Source organism: Mus caroli, chromosome 2 (assembly GCF_900094665.2).
Source record: "Mus caroli chromosome 2, CAROLI_EIJ_v1.1, whole genome shotgun sequence".
NCBI classification, from domain to species: Eukaryota; Metazoa; Chordata; class Mammalia; order Rodentia; family Muridae; genus Mus; species Mus caroli.
The window spans coordinates 114406520-114426081 of NC_034571.1; the positions used below are offsets into that span (position 1 = coordinate 114406520).

The 19562-nt window shown below is 48.8% G+C and overlaps 1 protein-coding gene across 5 annotated transcripts in view; it reads right to left on the bottom strand.

Moving 5' to 3' along the window:
- Positions 1–19562, bottom strand: part of Frmd5 (FERM domain containing 5) — a 258036-nt gene that overhangs the window by 6922 nt on the left and 231552 nt on the right. For 4 of the 5 annotated variants that reach the window (XM_021155309.2, XM_029473837.1, XM_021155314.2 and 1 more), the window contains exons 7-13: positions 16263–16350; positions 10042–10130; positions 5175–5238; positions 4670–4761; positions 3048–3122; positions 1772–1840; positions 844–950 (exon numbers count right to left, since the gene is read on the bottom strand). In XM_021155309.2, coding sequence (XP_021010968.1) covers positions 844–950; positions 1772–1840; positions 3048–3122; positions 4670–4761; positions 5175–5238; positions 10042–10130; positions 16263–16350 — 584 coding nt within the window. Of the gene's footprint in view, positions 1–843; positions 951–1771; positions 1841–3047; positions 3123–4669; positions 4762–5174; positions 5239–5823; positions 5885–10041; positions 10131–16262; positions 16351–19562 lie in introns of those variants that run through there. The other variant, XM_029473838.1, reaches the window with a different exon arrangement.

Below are 19562 nucleotides of genomic sequence, written 5' to 3' on the forward strand. Positions count from 1 at the left end.
GCATCCTTGCCAGTTGCTGAGCAGGCAGAGAGGGGCTCCTTTTTACAAATGAAGCAACCACCGGCCTTGGTGGTATCTGCCTATCCAGGTTTTTGGAGTTCTGTGTCAGCCATAAGTGAATAATACGAACCCGAGACCCTCCCACAGAGTGATACTCATCCTTACCTGAGCTTTATCCTTACCTGAGCCTTTAACTCCTGCCTCAGCTTCCCTGCCTCCACATCATTGCTAGGACTAAACACTCCGCTGTGTCCCCACCTTTGTATAGAACCTCTACCTCCCACTGGGCTCTTACCTAAGAGACTGCTGTTATCTCTAAAGCAAATAGGATTTTTTTCGAGTCTCTGGTCTGAGTGAGAATGTCTCCCACAGTCTTGGGTGTTTGAACACTTGGGGCCCAGTTGGCAGTGCTGAGGTGGTTTAGGATCTAGAAGAAGTACGCCACTTGGGCTTCACTTCACTTCAAGCTCTCTCTCTACCTTGTGCTCATCTGAAGATGCTAACACTCAGCTTCCTGTTCCACTGCTAAGGCGGCTACTTGCTGCCCTGCCTCTCTGCTATGATATACTTTGTGTTTTCAAGACAGGGTTTCTCTGTAACTCTTGCTGTCCTGGAATTCACTCTGTAGACGCTGGCCTCGAACTCAGAGATCAGCCTGCCTCAGCCTACAAGTACTGGGATTAAAGGCCTGTGCCTAGCTCAAAATAAACTTTCCTACATACATTGTCTTGGTCCTGGAATTGTATCACAGTGGCAGAAAGTAACTAATACAGTCCCTGGGGAGGAACTTAGCCTCCTTACAGTGCGCGGACACCAGCGTCATTTCCAGGAGCGCACACTCACCTTCCATGATAGAGATGTGCACAGCTCTTCTTCGTGTCCTGGGGACGCTGCTCAGTCGTGGGCCATGGGTTATAGAAGGACAGCTGCGGCTAGGGACCATCCCTGCTCTGAGATAAAACGGAGAGAGAACCACTCAGTGCACAGAGAGGGGTGCCTAAATATTTAACAAATTCTCTTAACCGTTGGTCCCCAAGTCTCAGAGATTCTGTGTTAGATTCCTTCACTGCTTTTCCCTGGACACCCAGCCTTTCTGCAGTGTGTCTTGGAGGGCAGACAGGACTGGTAGGCAATAGAGCCCTAGAATGAGACAAGCTCCTAAAATGTCTGAAAATGGTACCGGCACTTTCCCTAGTTCCTATAGGCTGCTTAGGAGAGGCTGTGTTGAAGGGAAGGTAGTAATTTCCTATTTCCAGAAGTACAGGCTGGTGGGCAAATAAATCCTAGATTTCTTAGCCAGTCTGTGTGAGTCTACTGGGCTTGGGGGAGGCAGGCTTCTAGAAATGCATGATTTATAGACATACATGACATGGGTCCTGAGGTCATTTGAGGCTTTCTGTAATGAACAGCCAAGTGTCTTCAGATTGCCACGTCTTTAGAACTGCAGCTCAGCTCAGATGCACTGTCTGCTGTGCCTTGTCTTTCCTTATGCTGTTACAGGTTGTATGCGGCTCCTGAGTCCCAGCTGACTTGGGTCCCTTCACTCTTCTGCCCTCTGCCTCCTCTGTTGCATCTGTTTGGCCAGAAGCTTCATGGGGCTTGGCTTGCTGGCTCTTTTGAGCTTCTGGAATCTGAGTTAGAGTGGGTTGGGAAGTACCTGACAGCCTACCTACCTGTGTATTTCTGGGATCTGAGTTGGAATTGGTTTGGAAGTGCCCCACAGCCTACCTACCTGTGTGGTTGGGAAGTGCCCAACCGACAGCCTACCTACCTGTGTATTTCTGGCGGCTCCCGTTTGATCTTGGCACTTGACTCCATGACTTCCTTTGCGACCCGGCCACTGCCAAGTGGTAAAATAAAAACAAACAGCAAGAAAGGCAGTAATGAGGACCAGGCTCCAAGATTGCAGGTGTGCGGACTGAGTCAAGAAATAGCCTCTGGCCCATCCATCTCCCAAGGCTTCAGTCTCTGTGGAAAGCTTTCTCGCTGGGGCAGAGTTCTGGCACATCACAGTGGCTTAACTAAGCTCTTCTTTGCTAGAGTCTCTGGGACCCTCTCCCCTCCACCCCCCTTTTTGAGAAAGGATCTCATTATGTAGTCTTGGCTGTCCTGGAGCTCACTGTATAGACCAGGCTGGCCTCGAACTCATAGAGATCTGCCTGCCTCTGTCTCTGCTGGGATTAAAGACGTCACCACCCATGCCTAGTTCCATTCTTAATTGGTTTCCTCCAGTTTCTATGAATCACCAGGAAAAAAATCCAAAAGGTCTCAGAGAGGGGACACACAGAGAACTTTCACAGTTCTTGGTTTGCTCCTGCTACTGTGATGGCTGACTCCCAGATAATGTTACAGTTAGAAATGGCAGGTTTGTGAAAGAGACCCCCTAGTCATGACATTAAAAAGCTCCAGCTCAGCTCATACTACACCTTCCCAGCCCCGGGAGGCTCTGAGGCATTCGACATCCCAAGCTATGCTTTGTTTTAATTACTGTGCTTAAAAGATCTATAAAACAAAAATTCCTCTAACCTGTCAGCCCCAGCTGCCCAAGGCTGGAAGGCTGGGGGCCGTTCATATAATCTAACAGCCACTCCAGTAATTTTACTTCCGTAAACAAGCTCGGTTGCCCCAAGTACACCGAGTGTGCTTGATCACATGTGTGCAGGAGGCACACAGGGAGCATGCAGTCTTGTGAGGTCTGCCTTTATAAGCCCCTGTCTAATGGAATGTGGCACCATGCTCTGGGAATCCCGGGTATGGACCTGGCTAATGTTCATCATCCTGGCCAGTATTTAATAAAACTTGCTTCAAATATGGCTCAAAAATTGTGGTAGTGGTCTTCTCACTTGATGAGGTAAACACTGTGAGGGAAGAGACCTACAGACAGAAAACTGGAGAGGATGCAGGTAAAGGGCCCAGGAATTGGGAGGAAACGCCAGGCCCTGCCGTGAGCTCTGGGTTTTCTGTTCTCTAGGCACAGCATGTTCTCTAGAGAAGGGTCTGGAAGGATCTGGAAGGATCTGGAATGGCTACTTACTGTCACTATTTACCTGTATCGGAACCGGCTCCCCTTAAAGAACAAATTGCTGCTGGACACTGTGCGGACTTGGCTTGACTTTTCCAGCCTGTGGCAAAGCAAAGTTCGGGGTGACAGGTAGCCCAAACCACTGCGCAGGTTAATGGAGGGTGGGTAGTGTGGCCTGCAGAGGCTACTTTAGACTTCCTTTCAGGTTCAAGAGAAAGCCCTTGGCTATCAAAAGATAGCCCTTGGCTATCTGTGCAGGAGTGCTGCCCACCAGGAGGAAGACTCAGCCACTGAGTGGCCACACACGGGTTTGGAAACAAGTATTTGTTCTCAGGAAGGAAAACAGGTCCCGAGAAAAGAGAAAGAGGGATGACAATTGCTTTCTTTTGATGACGCATTCTTTCTTCTGGCAGAAAGAATGGGGTTGCTTCTGAACTCCCAGGGCAAGGAGAACCTTGCAGACTTTCCTCTGTCTACTTCCCGGGCTGCACCTAAGCCTCACGAACAGGAGTTTGTCTCTCAGACTTGCTTCTCGCTAGGCTCACCCAACTCACTAAAGGTAGGCCTGGTCCTCACAGGTGAGGGCAAGACAGTAGCCAAAGAAAACTGCTTTCGTGCCTTTCTCAACAGCAGCCTGCTAAAGCCTCTTCCGAAAGTGTTCCCTTCAGCAGGCAGCCCACACAGCCCGGAATACACACTGCTCACCCAGCTCACCCTGGTGCACAGTGCGTAGCAGAGACTGAGAATGCCTTCCTGAGACACAGCTCGGGGACTGTTCTGTGTTCTGCTGACTGCAGTCAGCTCTTTCCCCAAACTCCTTCATGATAGTAGAGCTATCACCCATGCTGGCTTATCACAGTATTTGGTGATAGCAAGGATCACCTTCACTGGAATATATCACACTATTTGGCGTTGTCTTTTTTTTTTTTTTTTTTTTTTGGACACAGGGTCCCATGTAGCCCAGGCTATCCTGCAACTCAGTTTATAGCTGAGGATGACCTTTAACTGATTCTTATGCCTCCAGCTCCTGAAAGCTGGGATTACGGGCATTTGTTACTGTGCCCTGTTTGTGCAATGCAGAGCATTGAACTCCTGCAAATGAGCTGCCTTTGCAGCCCCCAGCACATCTATTAACATGCGAATCCTAATGTTTTGTTCTTAAAGCAAAGCCAAGGAGTTTTCTTGGTGTCACCTCAGCCTCTCGTTGGTCCATTTCTTTGTGCACATTCACATTTCAGAGAAAAGTGGGTGCTGAAGTCCCCGACTCCTCCAAACTCTCTGGCCAGCAGAGTTATCTCTGGCTCAGACCTGGCTTCTCAGTAGTGGGCCAAGTGGCCACCATCTCTAGCTCGCCTACCCTAGGCTCCCAGGCACTCGGCTCTGAGCTACCCACCAGGAGGGAGACCCCAAGATCTACCCAAGGCTGAGGTCTGAGGTCAGGATGCTGCTCTGGGTTATGTGGGGTCTTTCATGGAACTCCTGACTTCCAGGCCTTCCAGGGTCCCACAGAGGCAGTGATTCAAATTAAGACACCCACTGGGCTTTCCTGCCACAACACCAGAATCACTCGGCTGGTTTCCTGTTTCTCTGGGTTGGCCTGCCTATCCTCTGGAGGCAGCTTTGAGTCCCCATCACGTGTCCACTCACTTGTAGAAGGCTTGGTTCTCAATTCCACATTTCCAGAGGTGCTTGCAGGCTTCTGGGGTTGGGGCAAAATATGTGAGAATAATCTTTTTTTCCTGCAAAAAATTCCACAGAGAAACAGCTGAGGTGGGTGGAAAAGCCTGGGACCCTGTGTCCTGGGATATGGGAGGCCCTCCAGCAGCTGGGTCGCTAGAAGAGGGGTTCACAACAGTTTACCACCTCACACCTGGCAAGTCTAACAGCTCTTGGTGAGAAGCAGAAAGACCGACCATCCACCTGGTGTTCTCTGCTGGGGAGAGAACCTCATTTGACTATTTCCTGGAGGCCATTCTCCGGGTGGATCCGCTGGGTGCTACCAGCATAGCCAGGCCTTCCTCCCACATACCTCCGCCTTAGCCTCAGCCTAGGAGGCAGTTATCGTCCTCTGGACTCCTTACTCTTGGCTCCAACTATGAGGGATTGTCACAGTGCCCTAGCCCTCCCTGAAGAGAAGGAAGCCAGCACTCACCTCTTTCTGACTTACATATAAATAGAAAGTCTTTCCTTCAAATTTCAGCTTGGTCACCTCATTCCTAGAAGCACAAAGAGAGTGCCTGTCCGTCACCTGGCTGCAGGCGGCTTGTGCACAGTAATGTAGATGCACAGCCCACCCGACTGGAAGGGGCTCCAGGCACAGACACAGTTTTAGCCAAAATTAGAACTGAAGAACAAGACAGTAGCGCAGTGGCCTTGGAGAACAGTCATTGAGACAGTTCGGCCCACAGTTTTTCAGTCAATCACACTGTAATATTGGGGTGAGAGGAGGATTTTTTCGGGCTCATCAACAGTGGCTAGAAAAGGGCAACATTTGCACGGAACGTGAGTGCAGGAGGAGGGCACCGTTGCCAGATTTGATTCATAGCACAGGTAAGTTATCTGATGGGACTGTCGAATAGAAGATGCCACAGGCAGCTGATGAGGCCAAAGTTGAAGATCACAGCAAATAATGAAATACAACGCATCCAGGTGCGGAGGGTGCTGAGTCTTTCAGGTGACTGTGCCACTGGATGGAAAATGCAGTTTAATGCAGACAAATGTCAAACGATCTCAGGGAAGGGTGGGGCAACATACCAAAGAGAGAGAACAGATTACATGGAACAGTCATGCAGGGTACTGACCAGGAAAGGGGCTTAGGGGTTATTGTAGAAAAATCCTTGAAGCCACCAGCCCAGTGAATGGCTGCAGTAAAAGAGGCAAACAGGATACTGGGGTACGTCACCCGTGGGACAGACACAAATCAGAAGAAGTGACATGGTTACTGTACATGGCACGGCCTAGACCTCACCTCCACAAACTGCTTTCAGCCTTGGTTACATTTACAGAGTCGGGGAACTACCTGGGACCAATTTGGATGTCCCTGAGAGCCACCAGGCCTCCCATCAGCCAGCCCTGTGTGCCCAATCAGGGCCCGACCCCCACGGGAGTTTTTATTTTCTGCCTGAGACCCCTAAGGAGGTCTGGTCACGCACATCTGCCATCTGGAGGCATCCTGTCACCTCTAGGGAGGTTCCCTCACTACCCCAGTAAGTGGTAAGAAGGCTCTATCACCAGGTACCTGGTTTATGGTTGGACAACATCAGGGCAGGGGGATGTGACTTGCTCTCACTAAGAAGTCATGGCTGGGTCAGAGTGACATGTTACAACTTCCCAGTGCAGGTTTAGAACTCATGCAAGCTTCTTGGTGTCTCTGTCGCTTTTGGCCAACCAACCATCAATCTTACACTCAGGTAGAATTACAACAAACATACAAGTGTGGAGGGTAGTTTTCCTTTTTTTGCCTTTCTGAGATGAGGTCTTACTGTGTGGCCCTGGTTGTCCTGGAACTCACTGTGTAGACCAGGCTGGCCTTGACACGTAGGTGATTTCCCTGCCTCTGACTCCTGAGTCTGAGATTTCAGGTGAGAGCCATCACACCTGGACTATGAGTTGGTTTTTCCTGTTGAATGTGAAGTTGGGTTTATACCTATGATTCTGAAGTTGAGACAGTAGGAAGGTTTTCGGGGAGAGAGGGTCATGGGAGAACAAAACGTGGGGGGAGGCAGGGATAACTCAGGGGCTGGAAGTGTCTGTTACAGGGATGACCTGGTTTCTAGACATATGACAATCGCTCTGTCAAGGGTGCAACCCTTTCAAGGAACACCAGACAGCACCAGGCAGCAGATGCCCTGCGCAAGGAGAACTGTGGCCCAATCCCAGTCAGCCGTCTCAAAAGTGCTTTGCTGGCTAGAAGACAGGAAACCCTTACATTGTCACACAGAAAGTACCGAGACAGAAGCCAACTTTGGGGGATCACAGGTGTGTTGGATACTCCATGATCCCAACTGCCTTGTGAATGGGACCCAGTGCCACATGTCTGAGGAGAAGTTGGTTGTGTGAAGACTCATTGATCGTATCACCAGCCTCCACAAGAGCAATCTGGGGCAGGAAGGTGGCTGGTGGCCATGGATCAGCTGAGTAGGAGAGCACAGGACGGGATGACTACAGCATCCTGAGAAAGAAACTCATGAGAAAACAGCTCCATTCACACCATACTTCACTTGTCTAGAGGGCAACAGAAGCAAGGGAAGAGGCCTGGTCCTAACCAAATTCTCCTGGATCAAGGGAAGCCATGCATTGCAAACTGTTTGTCAGAGGGGCTAGCTAGCTTAGACATGGCAGGCTGAGGCCCAACACAGAACTGAAATCACAGGGGGCTTAAACTGTGTTCTCTCTCATGTCCACCCGACCTTCAGATTTTTAGATTTGTGTGCTTATTATGGAGTGTCTGTACAAGTTAGGAAGCCAGAAAGGGCTCATGATAGAGGGGAGGGGAGAAACCTTTAGAGAGAGTGGTAGAATATATATGATGTGAGTATGTGTGTGTGTGTGTGCGCACGTGTGTGCGCGTTTGCATCTAGGAGTAAGAGTAGGGAAGGGGGTGGGGGATAAAGAGGAAAGAGGGGATGGGAGGATGAGTTTAGCTAAAACTAAGCATGTATGAAAAATCCTTATGGAACACTACTGATTTGTAAACAAATCAAAAACACATTTAAAAAAAAAAAACGAACTTGAACAGAGTACTTTGTATGGGTAAACAATCCTTTCCCCAAAGAGATGAGTTATTAAATGGATATCTCAGTGCCGGTGTGGGATATGTCCCTACTAGTTATTGGTTAGGGAGGCTCCCAGAAGCCCCCCAAACCATACAGGGTATGGTTGCTCTTTTTGCCCACAATAACCATATGGTAAGGTCGTATTGCAGATCTAACTCATGCCGGTTGCCATAATCAACCTGGAAACTTCCTTCTAGGTAGCTTTCATGGCGCCCAAAGGTGGAAGAGAGTTACAATGACCTTACCCAGTGATGGCCCCTGCAGCTACAAGACTAACTTGCCAGGCAGGGTGTGCCCACCGGTACTCAATAGTGGCAGAACTATTAGGGCATATCCACCTGCTTTTGATTGGATTTGAGGCCTGCACCACAGGAATGGAAAGCCTGATGCTGTTAAAGTCGTCAAAAGGCCATAGCGGATGAGGCCATAGGCTCTGCTGAACCTATGTGTTGCTGAACAGATTGTTTTCTAAGTATCTACGTTTATACCTTAGGTCAGCGCTCAGTCTTGCTCAGTGAAGCTGCTTTTTGCAAGGTCAAACCAGCTAGTGATTCCAGTGCAGGTGGAGGAGGGGCACATGAAGATCTAACCCTAGCTAAGGACCAACTGGCAACCGATGGCTGCTGTGTGTGTGTTGGTTAGGGAGTGTGTGAGTGTGTGTGTGTGTGAGAGAGAGAGAGTGTGTGTGTGTGTGTGCGTGCATGTGTAGTCATTTTTCTTTGGGGTATGTGTGGCTACTGGTCAGTTGCACATGCAGCACTAATCTGACTCAGGTTCTATTTAAAACGGGATGGGTACTGCTGCTGAAAGGCTCAGTGAGAAATGGTGCCAAGCCTGGTGGCCTGAGTTCAATTCTAGGGCCCACGTGGTGGAAGGAGAGAACACACAGTGAAAAACTGTCCTCTGACCATCTCGTGTGTGCTGTGGTATGTGACCACTACATACAAAATACATAAATATAGTTTAAAAATGTTCTAGCCATGTGGTGGCGGCACATGCCTTTAATACCAACACTGAGGAGGCAGAGGCAGGCAGAGTTTGAGGCCAGCCTGCTCTACAGAGTGAATTACAGGATAGCCAGGGCTATACAGAGAAACCCTGTCTCTCTCTCCAAAAAAAAAAAAAAAAAAAAAAAAAGAACATGAAAAGGTCTAGGAATGGTGGCTCACACCTTTAATCCCAGTAGATTTGTTAATCCCTCTGGGAGGCAGAGGCAGGCAGATCTTTGTGAGTTTGAAGCCTGCCTGGTCTACATAGTAAGTTCTAGGACAGCCACGGGGCTATGTAGACAGATGCTGTCTCAAAAAAATAAAAATAAATAAATAAATAAATAAAAATAAAAAAGCCACAAAGAAAAGCAAACAAAAAGAGAGGCCCTGAAGGAGAGGCGTGCGGGTGGGGGGTGGGGAGGAGGCCAGAGGAATGGGGTGGATAGTATCAAGATACACTGTATAGATGTACAAAATTGTCAAAGATTATAAATATTTTTAAGAAAAGAAATGACAGGTTCTCAATTCTGCAGAGTCTCTTGGTGAGACCGACAGGTGTTTATAGGGACAAGGCAGTAAACGGGTCCCAAGATGTCCACATGTCAACACATAGAAGTCTGTGCCCAGCCACTGCAACTGAAACAAGGAGGGGAAGCAAGGTGGGTAGGTGGCTCCTGCACACCAGATGTGGCAGGGAGAGGGAGGGGGAAAGTGGGGAAGTGACTCTCAGAGGTTAAGGGACATGGAGCCCTAAGGATGGAGATTTGTGAGACAGCAGTATCTGAGCCCTTGCAGACTGAGCCCAGAGGGTGATTGACATGTCATAGGTGACATCTAATTGTTTATGAGCCCCTCCCTTGTTAGAAGAGGAAGTAAGAACATAGGCTACATATTAAGATGCTCCTGAGTGGCCTTTCTTAAGCCAGCAGTGGCTCTCAGTGAGTGATGGACCCAAAGACTTAGTTCACTTGGGGACTTCCCTTCCTTATGTTGGCTCCAGTTGCAGATTTCCCTAGAGATCAAACCCCAGTGCCCTCTCTGTCTGCAGAGGCTGTTGACTCTCAGGGACACCCTTTGAAAGGACAGGATCCCACAGAGGAAGACCACTACCTTCATCAGCTCATTCTCAACTCAAGGCTTTGGGAAAGGCTGCAAATCATAGCTGCCCATCACAGACAAAGGACGTGGGTACCATAGCCCTCCCCAGTCAGTGATGCGTGAGGAACCTGTTCTGGAGATGAAGACAGACACTCACCATTTAATGAAGTGGACCCTCTTATTTCCTTGAAGAACAACAAACCCGAAAGGAGTGAAGGCCAGAAACGCAGCATTTCCCGACACATCCTGTAACAGAGATGGACGTCTCACTGGACCATAGAGGTACAGGCATAGAGGAGAAAGGGGAAAAACACATTGCTCTAAGTCTGCAGGAGTGGCAAAAACCTTTGGTCCTAGCACTCAGGAGGTGGAGGCAGGAAGATCAGAGGTTCAAAGTCATCCTCAGCTACATAGTGAGTTCAAGGGCAGCCTAGGCTGCATGAGAAGCCAGTGTCAAAAACCACAGACAGACACCCATGCTATTTGTAGGCAAAGCAGGGGAACTGCCTTTTAGTAGGTCACCATAGGATTGCAGGGCATTTCAGAGCACAAGACCACAGCTCAAGTCCCAGTTCTGCTGCTGCCAGATAAGCCTCAACGTGATGGCAACTGTACGGTACGATGGGTGACATCATACAAGACAATGGGTGGCCATGACACCAACCTCTGTAAGCTGATATGCACAGCCAGAGAGAATGCCAAGAGCATTGTAATGCTGGTGGGATTTTAAAATAGTGCAGTCACTTTGGGAAATAGTTGGGATTTTTTCCCCAAAAGGTTACAGAGTTCCTATATGACCCAACAATTCCACTTTTAGGGATATGCCCAAGAGAATTTTAATATGTCTATAGGTGCATGAATGTTAATACTTCAACTATTTAGGGTACCCAAACAATGTGAGCAATCCAGTCCAGCTGCAGAGAAGAATGTTCATCAATCAATCAATAGGCAGATAAGCAAGTGGTAGATGGTGGGTGCTTTGGGATATTAATCAGCAGTAAAGAGGAATGACTCATATAGACAATATGGCTGGACCTTTATGGGGATCATAAAAATACTCTAAAATTAGATGGTAGAGGTGACTGTGAATGTATTAAAAACCACTGACTGCACACTGAAAGGGTGAATTTTATGACTCTGTGTGTGTGTGTGTGTGTGTGTGTGTGTGTGTGTGTGTGTGTAAACAGCTACTAATCAGACTTGCAATCCAAGGCTGAGGCAGGAAGATCCTAAACTAAAGGTCTGCCTAGGCTACAGAGTAACTTCAAGGTCGGTCCGGGTAACTTAGTAGGAAGTTAAAGTGGACTGGGGGGCTGGTGAGATGGCTCAGTGGGTAAGAGCACCCGACTGCTCTTCTGAAGGTCCAGAGTTCAAATCCCAGCAACCACATGGTGGCTCACAACCATCTGTAACGAAATCTGACTCCCTCTTCTGGTGTGTCTGAAGACAGATACAGTGTACTTCTATATAATAAATAAATAAATAAATAAATAAATAAATAAATAAATAAATAAATAAATGAGGACTGGGGATTGGATCCAGCCGCAGAACACTTGCTTAGCTTGTGTGAAGCCCTAGGTTCAGTCTTAGGCACTGTCAAAACAAATCAGCTAACAGAAGCAGCTTGTCGTTGTCTCTGTAGACATAATACCATGGGATTAACACTGCAGGGAAGTTTAGATGAAGACATAAGCAGCAGCGACTGGCTGAGTAGAACCGCTCAAGTCTGCCAGCAGCAGGCTGGGGATTCTGCTGAGCAAGTGGGGTGAAGGTGCATCAGAAAACATGGGGCTTGGTACCCTCAAGTGGAGGATTCCAGGAGGAAGAGGTTGCCTAGTGGAGAGCCCCTCGGCTTCCTTTGGATCATGACATTGGGTCAGGATCTGCTTTCAGGATACGTGAGTGATGATGGAGATTTCTGGAAATCATCAAGTGGGCAGTTCTGGTTTCTCTCAGCTTCAGAGCTTGCCATCCTGGTACAGTTACCCTGACTGGCCTCAGAGACAGGGATCCTCTGCAGGGCCCAGTGAGCCTTACCTCAAGGGAAAAAGCAATTGCCTTAAAGCTGCCTCACGGAGTCAGCATTGCAAGTGTGAGCATCTGTGTGCTTTCCAAGCCTTTCAGACCAGTCCCCTCACCATCATTCCTCTGGGCTGTGGAGAGCCAGACGCTTGGCCATAAAGCACAGCGTCATCTAACCCAAGGGCTTAGCGAAGGGCTTTTAAAAGAAGACATGAGCCTGGTTTCTTTTGAGTCATGTGGCTGGCTTCCTCCCGCTTGTCACCAGTACTTGGAGGTGATCAACAATATACGAGTACAAGGCATGGCACACAAACATGGTTCCTGCCTGCCAGGAGGTGGCAGGCCTAACTTGGCTGAATTGGCATAAACATGGCAGCCATTCTAAGACAGAGGGTGGGCACTGGAAAGTTTTCTGTCCCTGAACAGGGTGGACCCACAGACAAGAGATGCAAGCGGCATGACCTCGCTGTGTCTGTGCTCGTGTAGAACAGGCTATAGGAAGATTTAGCAGATATGGTGTAAGACAGTGATGTGGGTCAGCGGGGACACTGGGCTATGTACTTACAGGGATAAGGGAGGCACAGGAAAGGGTCTAGAAGGAGGAGCAGCACAGCTAGGGCAGTGGTTCTCAACCTTCCTGTTGCTGTGACCTTTTAATACAGTTCCTCATGTATGGTGAACCCCAACCATAAAGTCATTTTGTTGCTACTTCACAACTGTAATTTTGCTACTGTTATGAATCGTAATGTAAATTACTCATCTTTAGAGCTTGCCACCCTGGCACAGATATCTGTGTTTTCCCACGGTCTTGGGAGACCTCTGTGAAAGGGTCACCCTAAAGGGACTGCGACCCACAAGCTGAAAACTGCTGGGCTAGAGGGATTGGGGAAGGTCAGGCCTGGAGAAAGAGAGTGGAGATTTTGTAACGGAGGAAGCATTGTGGGAGCCAGGTGGCTGGGAGGGCCTCTGCTGTCTCTGTCCCTGTTAGCGCATCAGCAATCGGGCAGAAAGGCCACAGGCTTATTAGGTTCAGGTCTGGCTGCACTGCGAGACTGTAGCCAAGTCCCTTAGCGTCTCCACATTTTAGGTAGGGCTGTTACCTCAGAAGTTCTGCACAGTGGGCGACCATGTATACTGTCAATAGGAGCACAGCTACTGAGACTCTAACTTCAGACAAAACCCCAACATTTCATCTTCTTTTCTCTGATATTGACAGCTAAGGTTTTGTAGTGAGGAAGCAGGTGCGGAAGCAGATCTTCCAGCAGGAAGATCTGGATGGTCATGGACTTGGAGCGAGTAGAAGGAAGGGGGTGGAGGTGGTGACACAGTAGGAGGTAAGACTCAGGGAATGGCTGGAGGTGGGGGGCCTGCCAGGCTGTATGATCCAGACACCCACAGGCAGTCTCCCTTTGGTCCTAGGACCAGACAAGGACACGTTGGCAGAAAGCAACCATCAGCATGCACAGGATCAACGTTAGCTTCTTAATCAGTCCAGGAGAACAGAGCCCAGCCGAAGCAGTCTGCTCTCATTTAATTATCAAAACGATCCCTCTTCTGTCCTCCCTGGGGCTGCATGCCCCAGATTCCCTGGGCCCAGTAATTGCCTCCCTGTTAATAGAAATCATCAGTATTTATTACACTGGCTGTGCCAGCTTATTTCAGCTCTCCTTGTAGCAACATTAAGGGGGTGCCTTGTAGCACATCACCGAAGTGAGGCTACTTAATGATAAGAGTGAGGACTTCTGAATTGCTCCCTGCCTTGGAGGACTGGGGAAACATGGCCAGGGCCTAATAAAAGGACCTGAGGGTCATGTATAGATCTGCAGTGGGCCCCTGGCATAGCCCAGTTGAGTGGAAGGCCCAGGTCTGGGAATGTGGGATAAAAGTCTCTCCCTTCCCCCACAGTAAGTCTCTCAGGCTTCTCTCCTACACAGCTACACAACAGTGGAAATGATCTGAGTTCAAAGTTTTCCTCTGCTCTCAGGGCCTTGTGAACTATGGCTTTCTAGTACATCAACTTTCTATAAAACGGAGAAGACTGCCCACCGGGGTCTGGCTGAAGAGTCAGTAAAATGAACGGGAAAGGACCACTAGCTCTGAATGGGAGTTGGCCCATGTGCATCCTCCTCTCCTCCTTTTGAGGAGTTGAAAAGCCGTGGCAGTACATGGGACTGGGCCACACACAGAGAAGAGAGCCTGGTTCCTTTTCCAGCATCTTCAACCTCTGGGTGCCCATGATGGACAAACTTGTCAAAGTCAAAGCTGAGCCAGGAGTCCTCAGTTCAGAAGTACACATGGATTTAGGTTGGACTCCAGGCTGGCTGCAAGTACCCATGGCTTCCATAAGCAATAGCAAAAACTGTACCTACCCAAGGTCAGCTGTCATGCTCTGGGGCACGGCCTACTCACCTCTGTGTGGTGTGAATCTTACTCCTCTTACACGAGGCCTCATGGGGACTGGACTCTAACACTGAGATGATCTGGTACCTTCCAATGACCATACCTGTCTTTAGGACAGCTTTTCTGTGTAACAGGGAAGGTTGCATTTCTGCAAGATGTGACTTCCCAGTTCAGGGAACAAGTTCTGTCACACTTATTGCTTTCTTACTCACAGGTGAGAAGGGCGGGCAGGGTGTGTGTGTGTTCATAATCCAGCAAGGCCCCAATAGTTGGTCAGGACTAGAGCTTAGACAAGATCCCCCCAACACTTCTCTTCTATGAGGTTCCCTGCTGCTTGCTGAGAGTGTCTAAGCAATTTGCAGAGAAGCTAGAGGATTTTTTTTTTTTTTGACAGCCTCTCATTGTATAGCTCTGACTCCAGGCTGGCCTTGAACTCACAGAGACCCCTCTGCTTCTTCCTCCTGAGTGTTGGGATTAATGGCTTGGCTAAATGTGTAGCCCAGGATAGTCTCAAACTATTGATCGCAAACCTCCTGCCTCTGCATCTTCTTCAGCATATCCTACCAGTGTGTACCATCCTAACCAATCTAAACCAGTTTTGTGATATACAGGAGATATTAGGAAGCTTTGATAATTCTTGTATCATGATGATATAAAGTCTTATATCATCTATAAAGACATGTGTAAATAAAAGTGCCAATGACTGCCGGCCCTGAGAACATAGGCCAGTGAGCTGCCCAGTGGACAGGGGGATTAGGTCAGGGGAGGAAGTTTGCATCCCAGAATGTTCTCCAGATTTTTATTCCTTCAAAGGCAAAATGAAATCACCTCCCGAGGGCTTTGTCTTTGTGCCCCTTGGTTTTCATTTTGTTTCTTATATGTTAGATTGTATCCCCTCCCTCCAAATTCAGGTGTTCTAGCTCCAAGGACTGGGAATGTGACTTTTTTTTTTTTTTGAGATAGGGTCTTTAGAGATTAAAATTAAGCTGAGGCTGTGAGATAGAGCCCCAGTCTAACTGGTGTCCTTCTAGAAGGGTGGAGATTTAGACACTGACACAGTGGCGGGGAGACAAGATGAGGGAGGATGACGGTCATCAAGGAACCAACTCCACCAGCACTATGGAGCCACACTTACAACCTCTTGCACAGAGGCACTAAGTCTGCACTGGTTAAGCCACCCAGTTTGCAACATTGTTACAGTGGCCCTAGGAAAGACCCCATCTGTTCGTTTGTCAGCTCTCATCCTTCAGCTGTGAGGAAGAAGACCCTGATCTTGTTCTGCTTTCAGTCTTAGAGCTGCTGGTACTGCAGCCTTTCCCGGATGAAAAGGATACATAAACCAGCTAAGACAGAGGCAGTGATCAGCATGGAGAGCAACAGGGATGTGAGCTGTAGTGGGAGGAAGTGGCCAGAGCCAGGGAAGGCTGTGGATCTCGTTGCTCTCAGGGGTGGGCTTACCAAATTCATCTCTGAAATGCCAGGAACACGTGACTAATTACAGAGGTTTTCCTGGGTGCACTGTTCCTGGTTGGGTCCTGCTTTACTCTCTCATAGGTGCGTAATGGAATCAAGCGTGACTCCATTGCAGTCCCATGTGGAGACTTGTGCCACTATCAGGAATAAAACCCACTCTTGGAAAGAAACAAGATTATGGGTCAGTGAAGGGTGGACAGTTGCTGATTGTCCCCTGTGGGGGAGCTCTCCACACGTCCTTTCGATTGATTTCCACCAAATTACCCACAGCTGCCAAAGCTGGGTACTGAGTTTGGATTTGTTATTTAGATTGTCTTTGCCTGGGAGCCTCTGACAGTGATGTGGCAGCGTTGTATCCAGAGGGGGTTTCAACATGGCACCGATGCAGGCAGAGGTGCTCCTGTCCACTGAAGGCCTATGGGTACTCTCTGTGCTTCCATACAGGAGACACAGTCAGTGAAGACCACAGAGGGGGAGTCTTACCTTACATGGGTGAGGGTCCACTCCGTAGGTCTCTAACGTCTGGGCCTTTCTTAAGAAATTCAGCTCTGATGTTGCTGGTGTTTGACCACTGGAATGAAAAGGAGATGGTCTCAGGGCTCTGGTCCCAGAGGCTCCCCAGGGGTGAACTCCCTGTTAAGAAGTGATTGGCTGGGTGGACTGTGGCTCTCTGGTGGAGCAGCTGTAGCACCTTGGAAGCTCAGCCTGTTTATTATATCCAGCTGAACGGGGATGTGGGTTTTATATCCAGCTGAATGGTGGAGGCAAGGTTAGTTAGGAGCAGTCTCTGTAGAAGAGCCATCTTCAGGCTGTAAACATCCTGGGGGAAGAAAGCTACTGTGGACATTTTCTACACACACTGTCAACAGTTTCACTTGACCCTGAGGAAGGCTTTGCCATCTCTCTGAGTCTCACCTTTTGTGGGAGGAAGCTTTGCCAATCCCACTGGGATGAGGCATTTAAAAAGAAAAAAAAAGAAAAAAAAAAAGACTTGATTAGAGTAGGCCACACACGCCCATTTTAGCCATAGAATGTTCAGCTTGGTTGTAGAACTAACTTTAGAGACTCAAGTTGGGAGGCCAAACCTACTCCATCTTGGGCCTCTGTCTTAAGAGGGGAAAAAAAAAACCTGAGAATTTGATCTGCAGTAGAACCTAAGCTAAACCCACATACCAGGAAGGACCCCACGGCTTGTCCTTGGCCAGAGTTACTCCCTAGCTGACTCCTAGCAACAGTTAATCAAAGATTAGTCTGATTGTTTCAGATGTACTCTCAGGCCATTTGCGATGGTTTGTGGTCTTGCTTCAGAGCCCCCACCTGTCGGCTTGCAACATTCAGTTAGATGCTTGCCAGGCTGAACACCTCACTTATGCCCATTCCCTATGAAAGCTTGGCCTGCTGAAGGTTTGAGGCTGCCCTGCCTTCCCTACCCATCCTGCTGTGTCAGGGTTGCATTGGAGGAGAGCCCAAGCCTGAGCTTATAATAAAAAGACCCTGATGCTGTTATATTGGGAAGGGCTCCTTGGTGGTCTTTTGAGGGTCACAAACGCTTCCTAGCACAACAAAGTCTAAGGTTAAAGTTCAGAGTACGGGCTGGAGGGACAGCGGTAGCCAGGAGCACTGGTTGCTATTCTGCAGGACCTGGGTTTGATCCCCAGCACCTGCATGGCAGCTCACAGCCTCCAATGACACCAGTCCCAGGGATATTTAGGCTTCCTAAATAGGTCCTGTGTATTACAAAACTGGTTTAGATTGAGCCTTCTTCTGGCCTCAGAGTGTTCTGAGCACACACCGTAAACAGACACCCACGCAGTCAAAATACCCACATGCACAAATGAAAATTAAAAGTTAAAAAACAAAACTCAAAGTGAAACAGGCTACATAATGAGTGGGACGGGCTCAGTGTGAAGAGCAAGGGGCAGGAGGGACTGCTCTGAGATTACAGTCTGCTGAAATGCAGACTGAGGTAGCCATGCTAGTGTGTGGGATCTGTAATCTCAGCAGTTGGGAGGTAGAGAAGGCGGGGAAGTCAGGAGTTTAAGGGTAGCCTGAACTACATGAGATGCTGCTTTAAAAAAATGAAATCAAAACAAATAAACAAGCAAACATCATCACCAAAACCCTAAAAGAAAACGCAGGGTGGGCAAGGCTAGCTGTGGTGAGCTGTGTCTTATCTTGTGTGTGTGTATGTGAGAGAGAGAGAGAGCGAGGGATAACTTGGGGCTTGGGGATAGAACTCAGGATGTTATGCTTGGCATCGAGTGGATTGACATACTGCATCATTTCATTGGCCAGATGTTATGGGAAAAATGTTTTTTTGAGACAGGGTCTCACAATGTCCTTGGCTGGCCTGGAACTCACTTTGGATAGGCTGGTCTTGAACTCACAGATCTCCCTGCCTCTCCCTCCTAAGTGCTGCAATTAAAGGAATTTGTCACCGCACTCAGCTGATGAGATTTCAGAGATAATGATTTTGTGGTATTTCATAATCTGCAGTTCTGCAGAGGCAGGGACAACATGTCTGTAGGTTGGCTACTGCACACAGCTTTCCTATCTGTGATGTGACATGGGTCAGCATACAAAGGGTTCAGTATACTCTGTGGGTACCACTCAACTCTATCTATTGGTCAGAAGGGCCCAGGAATGTGGGACTCTCGGGAGAAGAGGTAGGAGATGCTGCCACACTTCTGTACCCTATGGCTCTCAATGCACAGGGTGATGCTATTAGTGGAAACAAGCCGGCCCTCGCTGTCTGAAGAGGCCTTGGCATGGCTCTCCTCCTGTCTGCTTCCTGGAACATGTAGATGAAGCCACCACATAGTCAGTGGTGGCAGTGGCTCTGGGCTCATCTGCATGCAGAGTCCTGGAAAAGCAGACTGAGTGGAGAGGGCAGCTTGTGAAGTCATTAGCTCTGATGGCTGGCAGACAGGAACAGAAATTGTTCATTACTAAATATATCATTTGCCTAAAGTCATATGGCACAGCAGGAAGCGAGCCCACCCAAGCGAGAAGCAGGCCAGGCTCCCTCAGGTGTTCCCTTGAAGAGGCAGCTGTCCCTTGGTGCTGTGACGTGGCAGCCTCTGTGCCACTTCTGGAAAGTAGATCAAGAAACAAGTACACAGCCTATGCCCATGGGAGCTGCCAAAGTCACAGAAAGGAAGAAAACTTGGGCATTTTCACAGGATGAGAACAAGGCAAAACCAGTGTCTTCAGGTATCAGGGTGAAGGCAGCCCCCTACATCTCCCAACAGGCCTGGGGTGCAGTGAGGTGTTTGGCAGGTGCATGGCTTGGCACCTGTCTTCTACGCACATCTTCACTCCATGTTGAAGGAATCCACCCCTTGGAATCAGTTAACCTCTGGAGTTGGCTCCGCTCTCCAGGGTCTTCACAGTAGGCATCGTTTCTTGAGGAATCCCCTGCAATGAACTTTCTGCAGAAATGGCCCCCACTCCCCTAAATCCTCTCTGGGCAGCCAGCATGCATCCCTGATGGGAGCCCACAAGCAGGTCTGTGTCATCCCGAGGTTTACCAGAAGGGGTCACTATTTCCCTAACAGTGACAGCATGGACTGCTGGGCTCTGTACTGAGCCGGTCTGGTCACAACCAGACATTGACAGTCTGCAAATGCTAAGGAGGCTTCGGATTATGTTTGTTCATAAAAACCTTTGAGGGGCACAAGAAAAAGTCATGGTATGGTCAGCTCTGGTTTAGGTTAGGTATTATGAGAAAGAAGCACCCTGCCCTGCCCCAGCACAGGCCTTTCTCAGAACAGGAAATTCATG